This window comes from Amblyraja radiata, chromosome 3 (assembly GCF_010909765.2).
Source record: "Amblyraja radiata isolate CabotCenter1 chromosome 3, sAmbRad1.1.pri, whole genome shotgun sequence".
NCBI lineage: Eukaryota > Metazoa > Chordata > Chondrichthyes > Rajiformes > Rajidae > Amblyraja > Amblyraja radiata.
In genome coordinates this window covers 46,865,825-46,893,200 of record NC_045958.1, presented here as the reverse complement: position 1 = coordinate 46,893,200, position 27,376 = coordinate 46,865,825, and the positions used below count along the sequence as shown (strand labels likewise).

Here is a 27,376-nt window from a genome sequence, read left to right as displayed (position 1 = left end):
AACATTTTAATTTACTATCTTAAAAAATTGTGCACACTATTTTATGAAATATATCTTACAACATCGAGTTTTGTTATAATGGTAAACAATTTCTTGGTTTTGAATCTTTGTGAAATTATTTTGATCTAATCATTACTGTTAACAATTAGTCATGTTTAAAGGGAACCTGCCATGACCACTACTATTACAATGGGGATTTATGATGCTTGACTTGGACATGTCTCTGCAGTGGCCTCCATAATGTATGGGATAAAGACCCGTCATTTATTTATTTGCCTCTGTACTCCACAATTTGAGATTTGTAATAGAAAAAAAATCACATGTATTTAAAGTGCACATTGTCAGATTTTAATAAAGGCCATTTTTATACATTTTGGTTTCACTATGTAGAAATTACAGCAGTGTTTATAGTCCCCCCATTTTAGGGCACCATAATTGCGGATGACACAAAGCTGGGGGGCAGTGTTAGCTATGAGGAGGATGCTAGGAGGATGCAAGGTGACTTGGATAGGCTGGGTGAGTGGGCAAATGCATGGCAGATGCAGTATAATGTGGATAAATGTGAGGTTATCCACTTTGGCGGCAAAAACAGGAAAGTAGACTATTATCTGAATGGTGGCCGATTAGGAAAAGGGGAGATGCAACGAGACCTGGGTGTCATGGTACACCAGTCATTAAAAGTAGGCATGCAGGTGCAGCAGGCAGTGAAGAAAGCGAATGGTATGTTAGCATTCATAGCAAAAGGATTTGAGTATAGGAGCAGGGAGGTTCTACTGCAGTTGTACAGGGTCTTGGTGAGACCACACCTGGAGTATTGCGTACAGTTTTGGCCTCCTAATCTGAGGAAAGACATTCTTGCCATAGAGGGAGTACAGAGAAGGTTCACCAGACTGATTCCTGGGATGTCAGGACTTTCATATGAAGAAAGACTGGATAGACTCGGCTTGTACTCGCTAGAATTTAGAAGATTGAGGGGGGATCTTATAGAAACTTACAAAATTCTTAAGCGGTTGGACAGGCTAGATGCAGGAAGATTGTTCCCGATGTTGGGGAAGTCCAGAACAAGGGGTCACAGTTTAAGGATAAGGGGGAAATCTTTTAGGACCGAGATGAGAAAAACATTTTTCACACAGAGAGTGGTGAATCTCTGGAATTCTCTGCCACAGAAAGTAGTTGAGGCCAGTTCATTGGCTATATTTAAGAGGGAGTTAGATATGGCCCTTGTGGCTAAAGGGATCAGGGGGTATGGAGAAAAGGCAGGTACAGGATATTGAGTTGGATGATCAGCCATGATCATATTGAATGGCGGTGCAGGCTCGAAGGGCCGAATGGCCTACTCCTGCACCTATTTTCTATGTTTCTACTACAGGAGACAGCAGAGGAGTGGACAACTCCCTATCCACATCCGTGATGCTGAGGTTGAAAGGGTCAGCAGCTTCAAGTTCCTCGGTGTGCACATCACTGAGGACCTCTTTTGGACACTGCACACGGACACAATAACTAAGAAAGCCCGCCAGCTCTTTTTCCTGAGAAGACTGAGGAAGTTTAGCATGAACGCCAGCATCCACATAAACTTCTACAGTTGCACCATCGAGAGTCTGCTGACGGGCTGCATCACTGTCTGGTACAGGAACTGTTCTGCCCACAGCCGCAAATCACTACAGAGAGTGGTGAAGACGGCACAGCACATCATTGACAACTGTCTGCCGGCCATTCAGGACATTTTCCACCGGCAGTGCCTGCGGAAGGCAGACAGCATCATCAAGGACCACAGCCACCCAGCACGCAGACTGTTCTTGTTGCCATCAGGCAGATGATATAGGAGCATGGCTGCACGTACCACCAGACTTAAGAACAGTTTTTTTATCATCATGCCATCAGGCTTCTGAACTCATAAACACATCATATATGTTGATTATTTTATTTATTATTGTCTTTTATCTTAATCTCACTTTTATCTTATCTTTTTTTTACATTAATTTTATCCTTGTAATATCATTGCTGAGGTGACCCGTTGTCTTGTCAAAAACATTTCATTGTACCGTTGACCCTGTGTTAACCTACATATGACAAATAAAACTGAACTGAACTGATATCATGTAATTGAAAGTAGTCATGTTTAGTATTGTCTTGCATATCCTTTGCATGCAATGACTGCTTGAAGTCTGTGATTCATGGACATCACCAGTTGCTGGGTGTTTTCTCTGGTGACGCTCTGCCAGGCCTGATTTGCAGCCATCTTTAGCATGCGTGTTTTGTGGGCTAGTCCCCTTCAGTTTTCTCTTCAGCATATAAATGGCATGCTCAATGCAGTTCAGATCGGGTGATTGACTTGGCCACTCAAGAATTTACCTTTTTTTTTAGCTTTGAAAAACTCTTTTGTTGCTTCAGCAGTATGGGATCATTGTCATGCTGTAGAATGAACCGCCGGCCAATGTGTTTTGAGGCATTTGTTTGAACTTGAGTAGATAGGATATGTCTATACCCTTCAGAATTCATTATGCTACTACCATCAGCAGTTGTATCATCAATGAAGATAACTGAGCTAGTACCTTCAGCAGCCATACATGCCCAGGCCATAACACCCCAACCACTGTGTTTCACAGATGAGGTGGTATGCTTTCGATCTTGGGCAGTTCCTTCTCTCCTCCATACTTTGCTCTTGCCATCACTCTGATATGTTAATCTTCGTCTCATCTGTCCACAAGACCTTTTTCCAGAACTGTGGTTGCTCTTTTAAGTTCTTCTTGGCAAACTGTAACCTGGCCATCCTATTTTTGCGGCTAACCAGTGGTTTGCATCTTGCAGTGTAGCCTCTGTATTTCTGTTCATGAAGTCTTCAGTGGACAGTGGTCATTTACAAATCCACACTTGACTCCTGAAGAGTGTTTCTGATTTGTCGGACAGGTGTTTGGGAATTTTTCTTTATTATAGACAGAATTCTTCTGTCATCAGCTGTGGAGGTCTTCCTTGGCCTGCCAGTCCCTTTGCGATTGGTAAGCTCACCAGTGCTCTCTTTCTTCTTAATGATGTTCCAAACAGTTGATTTTGGTAAGCCTAAGATTTGGCTGATGTCTCTAACAGTTTTATTCATGTTTCTCAGTCTCATAATGGCTTATTTGACTTTCATTGGCACAACTTTGGTCCTCATGTTGATAAACAGCAATAAAAGTTTCCAAAGGTGATGGAAAGACTGGAGGAAAGACTAGGTACTGAGCGCTCTATTATACCTGGATTAAGGAGGCATTTAAACACACCTGAGCAACTACAAACACCTGTGTAGCCATGTGTCCCAAACATTACGGTGCCCTGAAATGGGGGGACAATGTAAAACAGCTGTAATTTCTACATGGTGAAACAAAAATGTATTAAAATGGCCTTTATTAAAATCTGTCAATGTGCACTTTAACCACATGTGATTTTTTTCTATTACAAATCTCAAATTGTGGAGTATAGAGGCAAAAAAATAAATGATGGGTGTTTGTCCCAAACATTATGGAGGGTACGGTAGGTATAGGGCTAATACCTGAATTTGGGTATGAGTGTATAGGAAGGGTAATTCATATTTAAATAGCTATTTAAATATTGTGTTGGTTATATTAATGCATTTTTATAGTTTGCCATTTAAAATTATGGTATAAATTTACCAAATGTTATATTAAGATAAGCCCTCATAAAATATTTTTTGTATTGCTATAAGAATACTGAATCAAATAATTTTCAGTATTAAATCCTTTTTTGATAGTATTGATTTGATCTTGTTTTTTTTTTCCTAATAGTGCTTGAATCGAGGGATTGCATTAACTCAAGCCCATTATTTGGACAAGGAGGAAAAGTTTTTGCCACCACCAAGGTAAATCTTGTTTGTATTTTGTATAATAAAAATCTATTTAAAAAATGCTCCTGCTTTAACCATTGTGGGATCCCCTTTTTTTGTTTCATTTATTTTCAGAGTAAATACGTACTGCCTGCTGCTTGTTCTTATATGAATAACATCAAAACCATTGAATATCATCAAATCGTGTCTTTTAAATTTTTTCCACACCAACATTTCATTTTAAGATTTCGGATGCAGTTTCATGAGCACATAGTTCATACTTACAGGGGTAGCTCATTTAGGCCCTTAAGATTAATTACAATCATGGATGATCTCTAAAATCCCCATCTGTTCCATTTTCCTTGACAAAATCTACCGATTGCATTTAAAAACAATAATCAACCATGCTAGTATTTCTTTGCTGGTATCTCACAAAGGCAAGCCATTGGTCTGCAAGCCATTGGCATTATTGCTTAGGATAATTTTCTGTGTGGAATGGTTCTTTATTTCGCTCGTAAAACGCTTGACTAATGTTTGGTTTGTCCCTTAACCTTGGGCTCTTCAGCTGGTAAAAAATATTTTCACTTTCTTCATCAGTTACTCCAATGCCTTTTAAACTCACCGTGCAATCTTGTTTTAGTTTATAGACAATACAGCTGTCAAAATTGCTGGAATGTACAGGCATTGATTGTAAAAAAAAAATTTCCACAAATTAATCCTTGGTCTCGGTATGTTTGTGGTAAGTTTAGATTTTTGGATATTAAGGAAATCAACGGTTGTGGTTAAATCAAGAAGATGGTACCGTGGTAAAAGGTAGGCCGTGACTTATAGAATAACAGAGCCAAATAGCCTAGTTCTGCTTCAGTTTACGTGCTTGGTTTCTTATATTGCACTTTCTCAAGACAAGTCAACTCTTACAGTGGTATAGCTTCAGACTGAACACTTCTAGGTATAGTTTTACTAGGGATCTGGGTAGTTGCAGCATACATTTCTATCTATTAATTCTCCATAAATAAAATGCAGTCTTTTTTGATAAATTTGAGCTTGTCCATAATCTGTACACATCTAAGTATTGGTATATTTATTTGGAAAATATTTTTTTGCTAATCTCTTGCTGAGTGAATATATTCTCACTTAGCTGCACTGAAATTCATTTACTGCTTCCATCGGCACTGCTTTTATTGCAAGCGATCTTTTGTATTAGCAGCTAACTTGGACGTGTGGGTCTCTATCTCATCGTGTCATCAATAAATGTGGAGACTTTTAAATAGTAAATCTGTGAGACAATACTGGCCATATTTTGTCAATGTGATTATTCTTGTCTTTCAGCCAATTTCCTCGTCTGGTCAATAATTTACCTTTCAATGCATGGAGCTACAATATTAACTAAGTCTATTATCAGGACTTTATCATCTGGTTTTGGAACTCAACCTGAGTTGCATCCTTTTACATTCACCTTTTTCTGTTACTTTAGTAACTTAGTCAGATAACGAATTGTTCATCAGGCATGATGTTTCCTATATACAAATCCGTAAATCCACCTGGCTCTCTGATCCAAAATCCAGTTATGTGGATCAGTGTTATTTCTTCTTTAACAGCTTTTGTGGTGGTTTGCCATGTATAATTTGCTATTTAACCAGAAGTAGTTTTTGGAATTTGCTCTGTATTAACTGATCTTGTCCCATGGGCAGAAGGTTGTGTGTTTCTAGCTAGATATGGGGCCTGTTCAATGATGTTCTGCACTTTAAAAAAATTGCAGATGGATAGAATATTATGTTGAATTATTCACTCTCCCAGTAATTCATTCTACTCATTGAAAGGAAAGCAAATTTAGAGACCAACAAAAAATGTTCATTTCCTCCAGATGAACAGCAGTTTCTAGGTTTTCTTTTAATATAGAGCTGATCGTGCAGGCAGTCCTGCAATTATAAGATTTTCATTCACGCATTCACTTTGTCAAAGACTTTGAAACTTGGAACTTTGGCTCTGGCTCGAAGGGCCGAATGGCCTCCTCCTGCTATTTTCTATGTAACTTTGGCTGATAGGATGTTTTTTTCCATGTGCAACAGCAGATGGCATATAGCACCTTTTCAATGTAGAAAATGGTTCAGACTATAGATAGACACAAAGTGCTGAAGTTACTCAGCGGGTCAGGCAGCATCTCTGGCGAAAAGGATGGATGACGTTTCGGGTCGGGGCCCTTCCTCAGTCTGAAGTAGGGTGCTGACCCGAAACGTTACTCATCCTTTTTCTCCAGAGATGCTGCCTGACCCGCTGAGTTACTCCGGCACTGTCTACTTGCAGTATAAATCGGCATCTGCAGTTCCTTTCTTCACAAATGGTCCAAACCTTTGCTGAATATGTAGAAAATAAGATATATAAACAACTAAGCCGAGGTTCACGATGACAGTTACGAAAGATAACTGGAAGGTAGGTCAGAAATGTATACTTGGAAGGTTAAAAGCTGCAAAGGTTAAGTTTAGTTTAGAGATACAGTGTGGATGCAGGCTCTGTGACCCACCGGGTCCACACCGACCATCAACCACGTTCTCTGATATCCCATTTTCACATCCACTACTTACACACTATGGCCATTTTACAGGGACAAATTAACCTACAAACCTGTATTTCTTTGGGATGTGGGTGGAAACTGGAACACCCGGAGAAAACCCATGTGTCCACAGACCATACAAACTCCACACAGACAGCACCCGAGGTCAGGATTGAACCAGGGTCTCTGGCGCTATGAGGCAGCAGCTCCATCAGCTACACCACTGTGCACCCAAGGGGAAGGATTGTGGGACTGAGTTATCTTAAGGCACTGCAGTGGTAGGATGAAGTGAAGCAGGCTCCAATAAAAGATCAGGATTTGAATGTTGGTGTCCTATGAAGGGTTTGTGAAGCAGAAGTGCTTTCAAATAAGTCAGAAAGGCATCTCATAGTACAAAAGATGGAGTCAGTGGCAAAGATCTTTGGCTTTCCAGTTTTCAATTGTCAGAAAATATAACTTTTGCATTTTGTTCAGTCAGATAGTTTGGCTTGATCATTGTTTTGGTTATGGCACCAGGATTAATATTCTCATTAAAATTTGAAGCTTTTTTGGATTCTGGACCTATTCCAGATCCTTGTCCACAAAACGTGAGGCTGACATTGAGGGAGTGTTACACTTTGATGGCGACATATTTCAAATGAGATTTTAAACATCATCCCCATCAGATGAATCTATATTACTAAAAGTCTGATCTTGACCGCTTTTGGCTCGCTGTGGTGTGATTTCCGAGAGAACGCTGCCACCTACGGCCGTCATTTTTGGCCACCTCGCTCAGAGCCCCCCTCCGCCTTCCGGGACCGGAGGATTTTTCCCATTGATGAAAAATCAGAGAGATATTAATGTTTTTTTTTTTAATTGCCATTCTCTCTGCTGCCCCTGCTGGTGAGAGGGGGGAGGGACTATAAAACCCGGAAGTGGTTTGCCTCACTCAGTCTCTGCAAGATGGAGGAAGCCAGAGGATCACGTCTCTCTGAGCTCTGAATAACACTGAACACGTTAAGGGGACTCAACTGTGAGTCCCCTTAATGTGGTTTGAAAATGAAAATATGGTTGGTTTGAAGTAAAAAGGCACTGCCTGCAAATGGTTGTTTGGATCCTTTGGCTTGAAGTTAAAAGGCACTACTGCAAATGGTGGTTTGGGTGCTTTGGCTTGAAGTTGAAAGGCACTACTGCAAATGGTGGTTTGGGTGCTTTGGCTTGAAGTTAAAGGGCACTCCTGCAAATGGTGGTTTGGGTGCTTTGGCTTGAAGTTAAAGGGCATTACTGCAAATAGTGCTTTGGGTGCTTTGGCATGAAGTTAAAAGGCACTACTGCAAATGGTGGTTTGGGTGCTTTGGGTAACTTCCTGTTTGCACTCTATATTGATTTTAGATAAAATGCTACCACTTACGGCTGTGATTTTTGGCCATCTTACTCAGTCCCCCTCCGCTCAGCAGGTGCAGAGGATTCTTCCCGTCAATGAAAAATAAAAGTGTTATTAGTGTTTAAAAAATGTTGAGAATCTCGTTTTCGGTGGGAGGGGGAGGGGTTATAAAGTGTGGGTGTGGCTCAGTCTCTGCATGATGGGGGAGGGAGAGGTCACGACGCTGTCTGAGCTGTGAATCAACTGAACACACTGAATGTCTACTGAACTGTGAGTTTGGTGTTTTGTGTGGTTTTATGGTGGTTTCACCCTGCATGAAATGGTATGAAGCTGCATTTGAATTTGGTGGCCTTGCACCCTGCTTGAAATGGAATGAAACTGCACGTATTTGGTGGCCTTGCACCCTGCTTGAAGTGGAATGAAACTCCACTTGAATTTGGCGGCCTTGCACCCTGCATGAAGTGGTATGAAAGTGCTCTGAATTTGGTGGCCTTGCACCCTGCTGAAAGTGGTATGAAACTGCACTTGAATTTGGTGGCCTTGCACCCTGCTTGAAGTGGTTGGAAACTGCACTTGAATTCGGTGGCCTTGCACCCTGCTCGAAGTGGTAATAAACTGCTTGAATTTGTTGGCCTTGCACCCTGCTTGAAATGGAATTTCAAGGAATAGGCATGAGTCAACTGCCAGCCCACCAGCCGTGAGTGAGCTGCCAGCACATCAGGCTTGAGGGACTGAGCTGCCACCTCAAGAACCCATACCAGCGCTCCAGAAAGCCCCCCCACTAGCCACCAATATTGGCCACCAATATTGGAATTGGTGGAGAGGTGGAATATTGCGTTGGGGGACCAACCCTCCCGTGTGAACATGGGACCCAACGGGTCCCACTTAATCATATATATATAAGACTAAGTGGGACCTGTATATATATATTAATCCATTGTTACTACTTTGAGGTGATGAGTTTGGCAGTTATTCCTTTCATCCAGGCCCACATTTCTCAATCACATTGCATCGTCTGGTTATTATCACATTGCTGTTTGTTGAACTTCATGAGCCTTCCCGACACCATAAGATAAACTACACTTGTTCAACTTTAAAATACATTGGAATTACTTGAGGTTGTGAAAATTACAATACATGTAGCCATCAAATAGCAGATGATCCTACAGATGACATCAATGAAAGGTGGGAAATAACCAACAAATATTTTTCTGTATAACCATATATAAATGCAGTTAGCTCTATAAACAAGTGAACTTATTGTATCTCTGGAATCCTTAATCTACACTTTTAATTGCCTTCCATAGTGTCCGGTTGGTGGTTACGGTAGAATTGACAGAGGAAGAATTGGACATGGCTGCAGCATTAATCAAGGAAGCGTCAGAATGCATCTTGCACCAGTAGGATGGTTTGATGCTTGATTTTTGTGGACTAGAAATCACACATGGATGTCATACCCTAAAGGACCAGACTTGCAGAATATGCTGAAGGAAATCAGAACTGAAAATAAGGACGAGCGATCCACAGTAAATGAATTTAACATATTTTACTTTTTACATGTTTTGTAAAATGATGGAAATTGTACTTAAGAACCTGTGTACATTTGTTTGATAAATAAGTGCAAAAATTGATTTTCAAAGTTTGATCAGCTGAGGACCCAGATAGACTCCTCTCCAACAGTTTCTTGTCCAAAATGTTGTTTTATATTATAATAAGACTGTTCCAATATTAATGACAATTTTGTGCATATAGGTAATGGGGTAGAGTGAAATATTCTAACGAAAACTAGATGGTATTAAATGAGAAAATGTTATAAAGATTTCTGTAAGATGTATAAGGCACTGGAATACATTGCCTATTTAAAATTGCCAACTTTATTGATAGTACTATAAAACTAATTCTGCATGTGCTGAATGAGAATTTGGCATGTCACACATTTACAAGAATTGCCCTCATTGACTCATTATCTTATTTTTAACATTACTAATCTTGCTTGATTTTTGGGATGTAGGTATCCTACGGACTACAGATGATAAACTTTAGGTTTAAAAGACATGTTGGTTGTATAACCACCCCATATTTTAAATGTGGCATCAAATGGCTTAATTTGATTGAGCTAGACAGGGATTGTAAGGTGAAGTTGCCCAAGGAAAACCTGCTTCTGGCTGACAATGTGTCACAATATAGACCGTTCACTTATAAACCTCAATCAGGAGGAGAAGGGGCTACATTTCTCATTTCCATTTGAGTTGCAGATTAGTCCTGACGGTTTTACCTTTTCAAAGTATAGTAAAATACAGTGGAATCTAGAAGAGAATGGAGATCATCTCTGCCCCCTTCAATGCCCTGACCTGTGATGTAATACTATGTGTCACACTTCCCAACCAATTAGTGTGCTTCCATCAGGATATTGCAGTGTTTCTTATAATCTGGTTTATCTGCTGATAATTTTGTTATGCAGAAATTTGCACAGTCAATTTACAGTTTGTGGTATAATGTTACAGCAGGTTACTATCAGCATCATTTTGTAGGAAACCCAGAGAAGTGTGACATTTGTGCTGTTCGGGAGATTTGTACAGAGATGTTAGTTTTGAGATGAAGTTGGTTCTATCTATTTTAATACTGGTTTACATAATTTGCAGCATGAAATGCAAGCACTGTGCATGATTTTTCAAATGCCAATGACTTTAGGAATAATTGTTGTAAAATTTTATTTAAAATTGAACGAAAATAGCAAAGGTAAAAGGCATTTTTGGTGACTGGGAAGGTTATTTTTGTCGTCTGTGCTTTTTACTGTAACATTTATTGTGTTTCTTCATCCAGGATTCAAGAACAACGGGCCTTTCCTACCAATTATATGTCTTTTCTAGGGAATGGGCGTCTGTTTACAGATGTATTTGTTATATACCTCTGCGTATAACTGCACTGTATGTGTGCATTGGAAAATTGCACAACACTGTGAAATTGCAACTGGTATTTTCATTGGAGTTAAAATATGGGTACCATTGTAATCTCGCAGTTGACTTGCCAGCTGCACAATAAAACCAAAAATCACAAGTAAAAGTGTGGGTTTATATTTTTTATTCATATCAAAATGTGTACCAAAATAATAAAACAACTAAATACTGTCTCAAATATTGTCATTTTTAATATAGAACAGTATAGGCACTTTGGCACTTTGCCCCACAATGTCTGAACTGAACATAATGACTGCATGTGATCCATATCCCTCTATTCCTTGCATATCCCACGTGTCTATCCAATAGCCTCTTAAATGCAACAATCGTATTTACTTCCACCATCGCCCTTGGCAACGTGTTCCAGGCACCTACAGTTCCCTGTGTTTAAAAAAACCTTGTCCTGTGCATCTCCTATACATTTTCCCTCTCTAACCTTAACGCTATGCCCTCTAGTCTTTGGACTTTTCCACCTTGTGCAAATGGTTCTCAATGTCTACCCTCAGGTTCAAACTGTGTAATACAGTATAACACAAGCTGTATTAATGATCTTGTCATTCCTAATGATGGCATGCGCCATAGCTTGGCTTTGCATATTATAGTAGAATTGCACCCTCCTCTACATTCACCAACACACCAACTGATGTTTATTGGTTTTGTCACCTCACAACAAAATCAGCTACATAAATGCTGCCAAATTTTGAATTAAACATTATTATTTTAACATTTCCTCCAAGCATGTCAATTTAATGTTGACCTTTTGGGAGTAGAATGTAAAGAGAAGTGACACCCTCTGCAGACATCTGAAATTTGACTGAAAAGGGCAAGCGAATGTCAATATCCTTAACCAACCATGAAAACATAGCAAAATTAATAATGAAAGTACTGGATAAGTGAGAGGGCAAGAACACGGACAAGTAGAGAGAATTAAAAGCCAAAGTATTGGGAATTAGCTGCTAGAAGAGGTATTTGAGGCAGGTACTATCGCAACATTTAAGAAACATTAGGACAGGTACATGAATAGGACATGTTTAGAGGGATATGGGCCAAATGCAGATTGGTAGGACTAGTATAGACGGGACATGTTAGCCGTTGTGGGCAAGTTGGGCCGAAGGGCCTTTTTCCACGCTGTAAGACTCTTATGAGTCTTCTGACTCGATATTTCAAATAGTTATTTTCTAGTTCTGGATAAACTCCAGTAATTTTTGAAAGGGTATTTAGATTTAATTTCAATTTCGATATAATAGTGGTTATCCTGAAGAAAAAGAATCAAGCTACTTGGAATTAAAGAACCTTGAGACCCTTTAATGGGCCTGACCTGAAACATCACATATCCATTCCTTCCACATCTGCAGACTGACCCACTGAGTTACTCCAGCACTTTGTTTTGCTCAAGATTACAGCATTTACAGTTCCTTGTGCCTCAACTTGAGTTGCATCCAGTTCATTTGCCAAGCTGAGTATCATGTTGAAAAGCAAGTATAGAATAGTTCAACAGTGCTTAATTGTCACATGTGCAAAACACAGTGAAATTCTTTTTCACGTCGCCAGATTTAACATTATTTCCAAAATAATGCGCTAGGTCTGATGGAGCGGCTCCCTGGACTGTTCAGCATACCGACGTTCCTCTACTTGCCAGCCACCTTTGTACCCCTGTGCATCTCCCGTAGCTGACCTTGGGGGCTCAGAAGGTTGACTTTCTTACCGGCGTTGCTCCTTGTGGCCGTCGTCGCCACCAGCTCCCTCCTCTTCAGTATTACGGTCTTTCCCCTTTACAGGACGCAGCCTGCATCCGGCCGCATGGACCACCAAGTCTTTTTGCGATCCACGTGGTCTTTTCGGGTGAGTTCTACCAGCGATACAATTGTAAAACATTTCTGTCAAGTGCTCCAGTTAATTTAGACTTGGATCAGTTTGGGGAACTATAAGATATGTATTAAAAAACCTTCTTAAGGGCATGTTTGTGTTACACGTCTCACATATTTTAAGTGACTCCGTTCCTTTGAATTACATGGGATGATGGATAAATTTAAAATGTTCCAATACCAAACCTGAAGATTTGTTACTACCTGTATAATGAGTATAGAGTTGATTTCCCCCCCCCCCCTCCAGATCTTAACAGTTGATTGGATGACGATTCTCCACTTAACAGATTTCAAATTGGAGATCTGATTAGTACATCTACTTGCAAGATATGTAGATCAGATTAAACCAAATAAAGTGAGTGGGTGGAGCCTCTTTGAAGGCTCTCAGCACTGGCCAAGACAGACCATTTGACCCATTTTCCAAATGCTCATTACAATTTTGTGATTTATCCTTCTCCTTTCACTGCTCGTAATTCATGAATGGAAATGATTTTTTTTCAAGGATACCACATTCAAATAACAAAAGTAAGAATATTTCTGCCAGAGAAAATAAGGATAATTTTACCAGTTTGGGCTCTTGGGAATCTGAATTAATTAAATGTACTCTTATTTTTCCAAATCTTGCAGCGAAGTTGAGTGAATTTCGTATCAGAAACACACTCTCAAACAATTTTGATAATTCTCATCAAATGGTAAGAAAACTAAGATGAAGAAATCTGATTGAAAATAGATTTTTGATATAAATGAATATGATCATCCTTAATATGTAAAAAAAAACCCACAAAGGATTCCTTAAATATTACACAATGAAATTGATTTTAAACCATGTTTTCATCCATCTGGCATAGACAAAAAAAAACATTAAGGTGAATCATCTCATAACTCAATTATCTAAGCTGCAATAAACAATCATGGAAGCCATAAATCATGTACCCCCTTGTTTTAAATACTTATACCATAAAAAAAATGATTTAAAATATCTATTGAATGAGTCAGAATATTAATTGTGATTAGTCTGCATTGGTTTAGTGATGCATTTGGTTTAGTTCCAGTGATGTTCTTTTTCAAACAATATTGTTTGTTGGAAACATCAAACTATTTTTAAATGTAATATTTTACGATTTTTAAAAAGATTGCATATTATTATAATGACATATAAGTAAGTATTTCACCCTATCCGTGCCGTTAGCGGAGACACACCCTTGCTAAATTATAACATTTTATTAGCTGGACGCAAAGTTAAAAAAACATCATAGTATTAAAATAGTCAGCTTCAATGGACAATTATGGATTATCACTGCAAGATTTTTTTAAAGCAGAGATGACAATTCAAAAGTAGAAAGGAGGAATAGTATATCTGATTGACAGCATCAAAAGTGTTGCAATGTTTAAAATATCTTCAAGAATCCATGTTTGTCGGGGAAATCTAAATAAAATAAACCCGCACAAAAGAATTTCTCAAATAGAATATCATTTTAAATTATATTTTATTTAACATGTGAATGTTAGTGCTAATAAAGAGAATGATCTGAAATGTGCATGTTATAAAAATCTAATTATCACAAAGTTTAAACAGCCATTTAATGTTTCTAAACCAGACTGTTCGTAAAAGTAATTTTTATTGCGTTCTAATAATAATAAAAATACATTTAAATGGTTACATGATTAATAGGTTGAAACATTGCAAATTTATGTGAATTTAACTTTTATAAATTACGTAATATTTCCACGGTATTTCTCCTAACAAATTATAAAATGCTACAGACACTGTGAACCTCAGGCAAATAACAAAAACAAAAGTTACATTCAATGGGTCAAATAATTGCCACTGGCATTGGGGAAAAGTATGCTTATTGCAGATTCCCTGATTTTAATCTGCTGGGAACTTAACCCAAACTAGTGATTTCTAGGTCTTGTGCAACTTAATGCTGTCACAGTGGGTTAAAACTAGCAGCGTCCACAGAATAGTTGAAAAACAAATGAACAGCAGGAAAGGCATGGCTTCCCATTTTGCAACCTATGAATGACTTTGAAAGATTCTGAATAGTTCTGACATTCAGAAGCAATTAAAAACTAACATAATTTACAAGTTAAATATTTGACAAAAATTAAAACTAAATAAATATTACTTAAAATCTCCAAATAATTTCAAACCTGAAAGCAAACACAATTTAAATGGAAATTATTTTATCCTTCCATGCATAAGTTCTGGCCTTTCCAAATTAATTCACTCCTTCAGCCATCTCCAACCTGACATGCATGTCCATTATCTGAGCAGAGCTAGGAAATGACCTGTAGAATCTAGCAAGCAAGCGTTTCCCCATTCCAGTCAGTCATTAAACTATTGACAATCATAAGAGGTAAATGTATTTAGTGTGGAACTATTGGTTTTTCCAACAGGCTTTGGCCCATCATTTCAGGCAAACTGGTCAAATGGGGCAGGACAGTGGTGTGTCGGTGGAGCTGCTGCCACACAGCATTAGAGAGCCAGGTTCAATTCTGACCTCAGGTGCTGTCTGTGCGGAGTTTGCATGTTGTCGCTGTGACCGCATGGAATTTTCTCCGGACTCTCCAGTTTCCTCTCACATCCCAAAGACTTGCAGGTCAATGGGTTATTGACCTCTGTAAATTGTCCCTTGTGTGGATGCTAAAGTGGGATAACATAGAACTAGTATGAACGGGTGATCAATGGTCAAAATGGACCTGGTGAGCTGAATGTTGTATCTACAAACAAATAAACAAACAAACAAACAAACAAAATGCTTCACTGATATGTTGAGTATTTCCTGAATTTGTTTTTTTTCCAAATACAAGCTTACATTGATATAAGGTTTTTAGTAAAAAGCCATATCCTAAAGAACATCTGGGTAATGGAACTAGAAAGCAGCATGAGCAAGATATTTGTAAGTTAATTGAACTGATGATTCTTCACGTTTACACGGATGGAGGAATAATTGGAGAGGCACAGAGGAATTATTAAGCAAGCTGGAGAGAGAGAGAGAGAGTAGGACTTGTAAAAAGATATTACATTTGAGAAGACTGCAAAGCTGTACATGGAAATGACCATATAGGGATTTATATGCAAGGACAAATATTTTGAATTTAGTATGCGGCAAGAAATGAACCCAGTGTGTATCAGAAGGACAAGGTAAAGAATATGCAGTACTTAATGCAGGACAGGAAATAGGCAGCTGAGTTTTGGAAAAGTCAGTTCAAGCAAGGTCAATGATATAATGCTGGCAGTGAGCTTTCTTGGGTAGCTGAAGTTGGAGGAGACAGAAATGCAGACATTAAGATGTCATTTGGAAGTAAATGGTTTTGATTATGAATAGGACGTTGGTCCAAACGTTATTTGAGATGGAAAAAGATAATAACCAAGACCGAGAAAACATTCAGGATAGAAACTGAGTAATAGCTGGAAGGGAGCAGAGTTTGTATTGGGTTTGTATTCAGAAGCCCGTCTTCAAGATTTTAACCATTTTGAGCTGTAGTAAAGTCCTCGAATTGGCATGATAGGCTGAATGGACATAATGGGAATATGAGGAAAGACATTTATTTATCAACCCCAGCAAAACTGAATATCACCTTAGAACATTTTAATAGGAGAAACTGAAAATCATAAAACTGTTGTACATTCCTGAAAGAAAAACAGTAAACTAGTTTAAAGCTTCTCATGATAATTTTGCCTTCTGTTTCAAACAAATGTAAAATAATATTCATTCACAAGATGTGGGCATCAAAGTTAAAGACAATTTGTTTTCCATCCATAATTGCCCTGGAAGTGAGGAGGTAATTGAGAATCAAACACACTTCCAGTTTGTTTTGTTGATGAGGTTCATAATAGATAATAGAAAAGGTCATAATAGTTAATAAATAAACACCAATTATGCCCATGCAAGCTTTTGCTGCTGCAGTCCTAACAGAATGTAATAGCCCAGCTGCTCCATTCTCTCATATGCTGGGAGAATGGAGCAGCTGGGCTTGTACACTCTGGAGTTTAGAAGGATGAGAGAGGATCTCATTGAAATATAAGATTGTTAAGGGTTTTGACACGCTAGAGGCAGGAAACATGTTCCCGATGTTGGGGGAGTCCAGAACCAGGGGCCACAATTTAAGAATAAGGAGTAAGCCATTTAGAACAGAGACGAGGAAACAGATTTTCTCACAGAGAGTGGTGAGTCTGTGGAATTCTCTGCCTCAGAGGGCGGTGGGGGCAGGTTTTCTGGAAACTTTCAAGAGAGAGCTAGATAGGCCTCTTAAAAATAGCGTAGTCAGGGGATATGGAGAGAAGGCAGGAACGGGGTACTGATTGGGGATGATCAGCCATGATCACATTGAATGGCGGTGCTGGCTCGAAGGGCCGAATGGCCTACTCCTGCACCTATTGTCTATTATCCCAGCTTTATGTCTTCTGTGAACCATCACTTAATTCCTGTACTACTGCAGACATAAAGACTTGCCATTGTTGACTTCATTTACCTTCCTCAATTGGCTGCACAACAGTTTGTTTATTTGCTTAATCTTAAACTGAAATTTGCAATCACCAAATTTACCTGATAATGGATGCAAAGAAAGTGTCCAGCAAATCAATCACTGGCAAGATTTTCTCATTTTCCAGCACTTGGTGTTATATAATGTCAGCTTTGTGATCATAGCTGTGATTCTCAACAAACTGACTGAACTGCCAATCTTATTAAAACAGTCTTACAGTCAGCAAACCAAGAAGGAAAGAGTAGCATTTTTAATTGACCTTTTAGATTGTATTTCTTGATTGGTTAGGGTGTCAGAGGTTATGGGGAGAAGGCAGGAGAATGGGGTTAGAGATAGATCAGCCATGATTGAATGGCGGAGTACACTTGATGGGCTGAATGGCCTAATTCTGCTCTTATCATAGGACCTTGGGTATATAAATATTGAATATAGATTGAAACATACACATGATTATGTTAGAATCTGAAATTTAAGCACATAGTTATCAGGATAGTTTATGACAAGACTGCTTTATAAATACCTGAAAATAAACAAGTTCAAATGAATTTTCTTGTTTGATGTGGAAAACTGCAGACAATACAAACTGGGGAGGTAAGGTGAATACAGATAAGATGAATCACTGACCGAAACTTGAGCTTTACTCTGCAAATACAGAAATCCCAAAACTACTACTAGTCACAGATCCAATAGTTTTGCCATCATAACTACATAATATAGGCCAACATTTCTGTTAGTAGTCGTGAACCCACTGCTGAATTCATAGCTGATGGCGGACCAAATGCAACAAATTTAATGAATTTCTGACCAGACAATCAAAACATTCCTTTTATACTTGTCTCGCCTGCATCTTCCTTCAAAGGCCATATCTGCTGATGCTAAGACTACCAATTGTCTTGCAGATATTCGCAAACCTATTTGCATTTTCCATGCTCAATGCAGTTCTTCAATTTGCGCAGAGATCTTAAACAACTCGATCAGCAGTTCCCTGAAAGAATTATAGAATAAAGTGGTGAATTAAGTGGGTCCTGTGGTGAGGGACAAACCATCCAAAAAGGAATAGAATAAATTAAGACGGTAGAGAGAGCAAAAAACACGTGAGGGGTCAATGAAAGAGATCAATGGTACAGAGAATTCAAAGAAAAGACATGATATGAAAAGCAAAAACAGAGACATGAGAGGCAACAGGGAAATGGAAACATTGTACCGTAATGTGTCGGCCAATGTAGACTACTGTTGGTACATCCAAAATTCTTCAGAACTGTACTTACAAAATCTGCAGGAACTGGTATTTAAGGAGCTATAGAGTATCTCTTCAATTCTATACTTGAGCAACAACCAGTTGTTCCCATCCTTGAATAGTCTGTAACTATTCTTCTTGAAGTGCACAATGGCAGGGAAATTATTCAGCGTTCACATACACAGCATAATCTACTAGAATAAGGGAACAGAAGAGGGAGGCAGGGGGCATAAGCAGGTTGTTCAGGGAATGATTCTCCCATTTGAAACACAATAAGGAAAAATGTGGAAACTCCTGCGTTTTATCCCATTTAAATATGCCTAATACTCTGGCCATAACTACAACTACAGAACTGTACAGACACTGTTTGTGGTGATTAAAATACATTTTGATTCTATCGACTGCTCCCTTCAGACCTGAGTTGGGAAAATCTTGTATATTTGCTTTTGCTTTTCATTGTTGGATAAAGGAAGTAATTTTGCACTCTATTCCCAGGGAACCAAACATTCCTGATTTTTCTATGTGTAAGAAGGAACTGCAGCAGGATCGTTTCGCTGAACACCTCCGCTCAATCCGCCTAAACCTACTGTACCTGATCTCCTGGTTGCTAAACACTTCAACTCCCCCTCCCATTCCTACACTGACCTTTCTGTCCTGGGCCTCCTCCATTGTCAGAGTGAGGGTCACGCCACTTGGAGGAACAGCACCTCATATTTCGCTTGGGTAGCTTACACCCCAATGGTATGAACATTGACTTCTCCAACTTCAAGTAACCCTTGGTTTCCCTCTCTCTCCTTCCCTCCCCCTTCCCAGTTTTCTGACCAGTCTGACTGTCTCCGCCTACATTTTATCTCTGCTTTGTTACCTTCTCCCAGCTAACAGTGATCTATTCTACATTTTCCTCGATCTCCATCCCCTTTGTCTCGATTTCACACCTGACACTTCCTTATCTATGTATCTCCCTCTCCCCTGACTTCAGTCTGAAGGGTCTCTACCCAAAATGTCATCCATTCCTTCTATCCAGAGATGTTGCCTGTCCCACTGAGTTACTCCAGCATTTTGTGTCTATCCTGATTTTTCTTTGCTGAAAATAACGGATGGATTGAGCTCACAACGATTTTCTATGGATCAAGATATTTTGGAAATACAAGGAACTGCAGATACTGATTTACAAAATGACAAAGTGCTGGAGTAACTCAGCAGGTCAGGTAGAATCTCTAATTAGGAAGGTGTCAACGGTTACAGGGAGAAGGCAGGAGAATATTGTTGAGACGGAAAAATAGATCCTCCATGATTGAAAGTGGAGCAGGCACAATGGGCGGAATGGCCTAATTCTACTACTATGTCTTATGGTTTGGAGAACATGGATAGGTTGTATTGGTGAGCCTGAACAACATTCTACGAAGTACCCCTCTATCCTAAAAATAGTCCACATTCAGTTTATTCTAACATCGCTATCAATGCGCAAGATCTAAATAAGGGAAGCATCTCAATTGTGCACAAGTACACAAAACAATTAGCCAACTTGCATTGTAACATCACAACAGCAACAAAAATGTGCTCCTGTCCCATGTGTGAATTCGTCATATTGTTGTATGGCTTAGAAATATAGTCAGGAAAGCGAACACATTTAGTCGTGCATGATGAAACCCATTCCTTTTCCAGTAGAGGAAGATTCCCTACAAGGGAACGTTGCCAAATGGCACATTGCCTGTTGAAGAGGTACGTGCTGAGGAATGCCCTAAGTTCAATTCAACCACTGCTACACAATGGAACAGTCTAGGTAACTGCAACCACTAGACATTGATGTGCTGAGTCCTGTGTACCACCGCCATTGAATGTGGTGTTTATACATCATAAGAGATACATTGATGATGCAATTAATTAGTGTAAGAAGTATATCAATTGTATTTACTGTGTGTCATAGTATGCAGAATGTATAATCTTTTAAATTAAAAGAAATCTTTGGAATTCATTTCAGCAAGAGCATTACCAACACTAAGTTTTAATATTGAACACTACGTTGGAGTGGCTAGAATCGCAGATCTGCCAGACTTGTCTTCTTTGGATGCATTGTCCAGTGGATATCTCAGCTGATCGCTCCAGAGATCTCTACCCGTCCACCCGCCCTTCCCCAGGTTATCATCATTAATACCCTACTGGAGTTCAGTTGACCTTGGGCCAACCATACTGATAAGGCACAGAGACAAATGGTACTGCAGACTGCAGATGCTGGAATCTGGTACAACAAAACCAGAATGTTGGAAGAACTCAACGTTGGGAGAACTCATTCAGTTAATGGTTCAGTGGTTCTTTATTATCACATGTACCAAATTATTACTTTTTGCATACAAATTGGTAAGATTATTGCCATACATAAGTACCACTCCCGATGAAGTACAGAATACAGTGAAACTGCTCACGGAGCCCATATGCAAGAGTTGCCAGTTTTTGAGCCATTTCCAAAAACCCAGCTGCTGCCGGCCACAAAGGCCCATTGCAGCCGTCACCTCCATCCGGATCACCAGCAAATCATCGTTCCTCTCCTCGCCCGGCAACCTTCAGCTTTAGTGCCCTGGGGGCATCTTCTGCAGCCAACCTTGAGGGCGCGGCAGGTAAGACTCCTAGTTCTTCTTACCAGCCCTTTGTCCAGCGTGCACTGCCGATGCGACGCCGACTCCCTCCATACATCTCTCCAAGAGCGAGCAAGAGACAAGCCTCGGACGAGACTCCCACTTCGAACGGGTTCCCGGTTCCATGTCTGGCGAGCCGGACCTGTTGCTTGCCGGGGTATGGCAGCAACCCGTGGCACATCGGGAGTTAAGGCTTTAATATCATGATCTAGGATTGGCACCTCTATGGACGTGCCACACACCAGTCAAGGAAAGCCAACTGGAGAGAGGATCGTGTGTAATAAGGCACCTGCTCCAGCCCGGCCCCGCCCTTATTCCCGAGGACCCCATTCCTTTTCTCCGGGGATGCTGCCCGTCAGCCGAGCCACCGCAGCACCCTGCGCGCAACCATGGCCCCCGCCCTGCCCAGCGGCCACGCCTGACCATGGACCCCAACCCCGACCTCACGGAGCAGCACGTAGCATAAAGCACTCACTGAAATGAAGGTCTGATAACCAAAGATAACACACAGCAGTTCGCACTCTCTGTAGTGACCTATGACCTGGGCATGCGCAGTCAGAATACCGAACTTGCTTATTCCTTACAAAAATCCACATACCACGTCCACTGGTCTATCATCCCATTCCCAGCATGCCAGGAAGAGACCTACTGAGTTAAGGCTGCAGACAGGCAGAGAAGAACAAGGAACGGTTCAGTTATCATCAAAGGTGTCATTTGTGACTGCTTTTAATTGAGTCGTATCCTTTTTGAAACCAATAGTCTGCTTTTGCAAGTATAGGGGGGTTGCACGTAAGGTCATCGGGTCAAAGGGCGTGACGCACGGAGCAGCTCAATCCATGTGGAGGACATGGCGGCCTCGGTATACACTGTTAACACACGAAACGCGTACTTTCTCTCTTTTTAAAAAATGCCAAAATTATCATATTTTACGCTGTAAATAATTGTGGGTGCTGTCATTGAAATGGGGAAGGTATGTTTAAACTGGTGTTATCTCATGGTGTAGCGTCTTTTATAATCCGCGACTAATGGCCGCATTCATTGTCGTGTCCAGAGAGACAGCACCACCTCGATAAGCCTTCGCTAAATAAAGCGATCTCAAAGTCAGAGCAATTTGATTGCAATATTGTGGGGTTATTTTTTTGGGTGACTGAGCGCTCAGAACCAAATGCTCTAGTATCTTTGCTCTGAACCCGAGCACCAAGGTGTAAGCGGCCGAAGGAGTGCATCCCTCGGGACAGCCCCCACTCTTCCTTCCGGGGTCAGCGCTGTCCGGCCACGGCCGCCTTCCGCCCCGTCTCCCCTTGTGGGCTGCACTGTCAGAGGCCGGGTGGAGCTGGGCCGGGTGGAATGGGGTCGGGTGGAGCGGGGCCAGGTGAGGTGGGTATCGCGGCTCTGGGTAATGTCAGCTGCAGCAAAGTTTGGGACGGTCTGCTCCCTCCGCCCACCCAGAGTCACTGACCGCGCTGCACCGACCGGTCCGGGGTCCGCGAGTGTGCAACCAATCCGGATGCTGGGCCAGAAGAAGGGCCCGCTGTGCTGGCAGCTACAATAAATGCTTACCTGCAGTTCATCGCGTGTACTCCAGTTGGCGTTGTGTGGCAACAGTACGGGTCACGGGTCGTGACCTCGACTGCGTGCAACCTCCCCATTCCAGCATGAGAATGTAGAAGGGAATAATAATGATTTGATGATGAGTCCATCTAAAACTTAATAAGTAAACTTAAAAAGCTTTTCACTGTACCTCGGTACACGTGACAATAAACTGAACTCAAACGTACTTCTAAACATGTTGCTAAAGACAGATACAAAAAGTTGGAGTAACTGAGTGGGACAGGCAGCATCTCTGGAGAGAAGTATTGGGTGACGTTTCTGCTGGTGCTGTGCGTTATTGTAGAGTCCTTTCCTCGCTCTGCACAACTATATTTTCCCACCTGCAGGACGCGCTCTTAACTTCTGCTGCGGACGGTGATGTCGGTCTCGGGGGCGCGCCCTGTGGTCTCCCGGGAGCGTCCCGCCCGCGTGAGCATTGACAGCGCTCGAGTGTGAAGGGGAGACTGTTGCAGGACTTTGCGCTCTCTCGGCTGCAGGAGATGTTGCAAAACCCCCCTCGATCAGCTCGGGGCCAACTTTGAGCTTTTGATGCTCGATTGGGAGGGAGTGTGCAGGAGAGGCGAGCGGCTCTGTAGCCCGGTGCAGATTGGGGTCGCCCGTTCTCGTGGTCTTGTCTCCCTGGGAGGGGGCACCGCTCGGGCTCTGTGGATGAACACGACCAGGTCGCTTATTTTATAGTTGCTCTGGTCTACGTGTAACTAACGAGTGATGTACAAAACCAGCATAAAGTGGATGCTTCCTGGGAAACAATTGGTGCTGCTTCTGTTCATGTGCTGCCCACTTTTCGGAGAGATTTACACAGGTATGGTGTTTAAAGTGGAAAACGTGAAAATAAAATGTCATCTTATACATCGTCAATTCACTGAACAACGCAGTTGCAAAATTATTCGTTTTTATGACATTTTCACAGATTTCCATTATGAACTTGCAGGTCTCAATCATGAATTTCGAGGTGCGCTTTCATGTTGTTGCGCAGACTATTTTCTAATTTTACTTGGTGACTTTAGATTTAGACGAAGAACGTGGATTGGAATTGTGACCGAATACTTCCTCAGAGGACATTTCCGACGATTTGACGTTTATTTTTCAATTATACCACTTTTTTTTCGAATTATGAGAACTTCAACGTTCTCATTAGAATTAATTTGCTGAATGGAACAGACTGAATAAAAAGGGCCTTGGGCATTTCTGTTTTTGTTTGCTTGCATTTTACATTTCTTCCTGATAGTCAATTTTGGTAATGTTATGGTACATGTCTATGTTTTAAAGACACGGTTATCATCTCCCCCTCCTGATGTCGTGGTCAATGTTTATTTCAGTCAATGCCCCAGAAATAGATTATTATTGTTGTCACCATCATCTTGCTGTGTGCACTGCTGCATCCCATGCGGCAACATTCTAGTGAATCTCCTCTGCACACACTGCAGTGCAACCATATTGTTCATTCACCTCACCCTCCAGTGATCTAAACAGCCCTTATAGAGATTCCCTCTGCACCTCTTCCAATCTCAGCTTTTATATTTGGTGCTCTCAACGTAGCCTCCTCAATATCGATGAGACCAAATGTTGACTTGGCGACCACTTAGCCGAGCAGTTGCGCTCTCTCTACAATGGCCACCTGGAACTCCTATTTGCAAGCCATTTTTAATTCATCTTCCCATTCCCACACCAACCTATCTGCCTTCAGATTCCACCATTGCAAGGGTGGGACGAAACAAGCTAGAAGAAAAGCAATTCTGCCTGGGTATCCACAACCCAGTGGCATGAACATTGAACTTTCCAACTTCAGGTAATCTGCTGGTCTTCTGCCCCTTCCTCTCTCCTTCTGATTATCCAGGCCCTCTCACACCCCCCCTTCTTTCCAATTCCCCCACCCTTATCAACCAGTTTCTCTTTGTCGCATCTGCCACCATCCATTTGGTTCTACGCTTCCTTTTTTTAAATCAGATACCATAATCTACAGCCCTTTGTTGTCTCCATTTATCATTTTCAATACTCTGTAACTGTCTCCAACCTTCCCTCCCCCTCTCTTGACTTAATCTCTCAAGCAACGCCTCCTCACCTGCATCCACCTATTGTTTGCCTGTTGTTGCTCCACAACTCCCCACCTCTTTAAACTGGCTCTACCTTTTAGTCCAGGTGAAGAGTTTCAACCTAAAATGTTGAAATTCATTTCCCTCCACAGTTGCTGCCTGACATGCTGAGTTCCTCCAGCAGTTTGTTTTTGCTCTACATCCCATCATTCGTAGTCTCTTGTTTCTCCATTTCCTTCTGATAGTGTTGTGGTCCCCCACAATGTTATTTTTATATATCCACAAGGCACTTACTGTTTATTTTGATATTCAATTTTACACAATACTCCTGTTGTAGCCTGTCTAATATTTTGTAAAATTGTACCGTAACCCTCTATTCCAATATGCCAAGCATCCTGTATGTATTCTTCACGATGGTGTCTGCCTGTGCTGTCACCTTCAGATGCCCTTGAACTTGTACACCAAGATTATTTTGTTCCCCACAGAGTGTGGTGGGTATATGGAATGAGCTGCAAGAGGAGGTAGTTGAGGCAGGTACCATAACAATTTAAAAAAGATATTTGAAAAGATGACTAAAAGATTAAAAGATGACTAGGAAAGGTTTAGAGGAAATCGGCCAAACTTGGGCAAATGAGATGGGGCATCTTGATTGACATGGAGAAGATCCTGTTTCAGTATTGTTTGACTCTATTACGCCCAAGGGCCCTATCTGTCATTGAGCATGTCCTACCCTTATTTGTCATCCCTAAGTGCATCACTTTGTATTATCAGGATTAAATTCCATCAACCATTGCCCTGTCCATTTAACAACTGATCAATACAATGCTGTAGCTTATGACTGACCTCCTCACTATCATCATCGCCACCAATTGCCATGCCATCAATAAACGCATTGATCATAGCTTCAACATATAGAAATTATGAATGTATACAACCAACCTTAAGGGTTTCAGTACTGACCCATTCATTAAACAAACCATCATTGTAGATGAGTCTCAACCTGAAACGTCACCCATTCCTTCTCCCCAGAAACACTGCCTGTCCCGCTGAGTTACTCCAGCATTTTGTATCTATCCTTCACCATCAACCTTTGTCTCACTAGAAAACTGATATTGAATTTAGTTTGCCATCTTTTCTAGGATTCCATGGGTTCTAACCATTTGGATCAACTTCCAATGTGGGACCTGGTCAAAGGGCATACTGAAGCCCAACAATGGAAATTTCTGGAACCTCTCATCAGTTTCATCCTTATTCCTGATATTCTGGTGAATGTGGCCTATCCAATATGTATTTACGAGGCTACAATGTCTAGAAATAAATGCAGTACCAACAACATATTCAGAGCTTTTTCCAGCCTGAGCTTAGTTTTCTCTTTTGATTTTAGCACCTTTCAGATAAAGGATGATATTCCATGACACATTTAAAGTATCTTTTATATTATCTTTCAAGTCAAATACAATTGCCAGGTAATCAATTTATTACATATTATCTAAGTCTTTGACATTGAGAGTGTCTCAGAGCAGTAGATGTAATAATTAATAACTGCAAGGAACATTAATTAATAGTTTTAATATCGACTCAAGGAATAAAGAAAAGCACAAGATGTTTACAGGCTTCCTCTTGTATATATTGCTCTTACTGATTCATTATGGCATGACATTATTCTGACCACAGAAATTGACTGTTCTGTTCAAAACACCAGACGTTTCTTTGTTTAGCAACAAGGATATAATTCATTATTCTGTGTCCAATTGACAAATTTTCTGTACCAAGACTGCCTTGGCTGTCTTCCCGAATTAAGCTCTACATTTGCCACAGTTTTGTTCACTGTGTTGGTTCAATTTGTCTACCCACAGTTTTGTTCAATCTATCAGTTGGTTCTTTCCTGATTTCTGCTAATATCTGCACTATTTTCTGTGCTAAATGATCATGTCTTCAGGACCAACTGTAATGTTCCTTGGTCACATCTGTACAGGCTAGCACTGATCTGAAAGGCATAAATGTCATCCTGCAGTTGAAGACTTTCCTTCTTTTACATTGTCCTTCAAGATTGAGCATGACTTACTTCCACTCCAGTCTTGTAAATTCTGTGGTGGTTGATGAAGCCCACAGACTTTGCCACAAGGAGGTGCATGACAGAGGTGCTTGATAGAGGTGCTTCAGAGGGGTGCTTGAGAGGGGTGCTTGAGAGGGGTGCTTGATAGAGGTGCTTGATAGGGGTCCTGGCTGGGTGATTTGAAAATTGCAACTCCTTGCGACATTTCTACTGGGTATTTATGTGCTCTGAACAAATGGACTGGAGGCACGCTATGCCATCTGGAATGCTCGTCTTCCAGTTTGAAAGGTCATCGATCAGGGATTCCTACAAATAAATGTGAATGTTAAACTTTTTCAGGGAGGTTCTGACAATATTCCTGATATTTTTTCTTTGGTGCACAAACATTTGATGGATGCTAACGTCATAGTTGTGGGACCTGCCTGTTGAACTGATCTGGCAAAGCAAACCATGGCGGTATTGCACAGTGCATCTTGAATTAATTCAACCAAGTCCTGCCTAGTACTTCTTGAAAGCAACAAATTTGGTACTCTTTTGGTCCATTTGGTAATCTTTAGTGTATTTTGAGCCTTGATGTTTGGGAAGTTGGTCTGGGTGAGTTTGTTGACATTGTTTTCCATATCCTGCTGATGGGTTTGGAGGATTTCAGATGTAGCATTGGTGTCTCGCCAATGCTTTGATTTACCTGCTGTGGGTAGACTTTGACTTGGACATATAAATGGGCAGGGATCTCTGCTGCCTGGTGGACCATGAGCTGTGTAC

At 40.8% G+C, this 27,376-nt stretch overlaps 2 protein-coding genes across 5 annotated transcripts in view; both read left to right on the top strand.

Moving 5' to 3' along the window:
- sptlc1 (serine palmitoyltransferase long chain base subunit 1) overlaps positions 1-10,794 on the top strand; it is a 31,679-nt gene extending 20,885 nt beyond the window's left edge. For both annotated transcript variants that reach the window (XM_033017763.1, XM_033017762.1), the window contains exons 14-15: positions 3,780-3,853; positions 9,039-10,794. In XM_033017763.1, the coding sequence (XP_032873654.1) occupies positions 3,780-3,853; positions 9,039-9,135 (171 nt within the window). In that variant the 3' untranslated portion in view covers positions 9,136-10,794. The remainder of the gene's footprint in view (positions 1-3,779; positions 3,854-9,038) is intronic.
- A 12,172-nt stretch (positions 10,795-22,966) lies between these two features.
- The window catches only part of LOC116970996 (tyrosine-protein kinase transmembrane receptor ROR2-like), a 63,409-nt gene continuing 58,999 nt past the window's right edge, over positions 22,967-27,376 (top strand). For all 3 annotated transcript variants that reach the window (XM_033017760.1, XM_033017759.1, XM_033017758.1), the window contains exon 1: positions 22,967-23,327. In XM_033017760.1, coding sequence (XP_032873651.1) covers positions 23,234-23,327 — 94 coding nt within the window. In that variant the 5' untranslated portion in view covers positions 22,967-23,233. The remainder of the gene's footprint in view (positions 23,328-27,376) is intronic.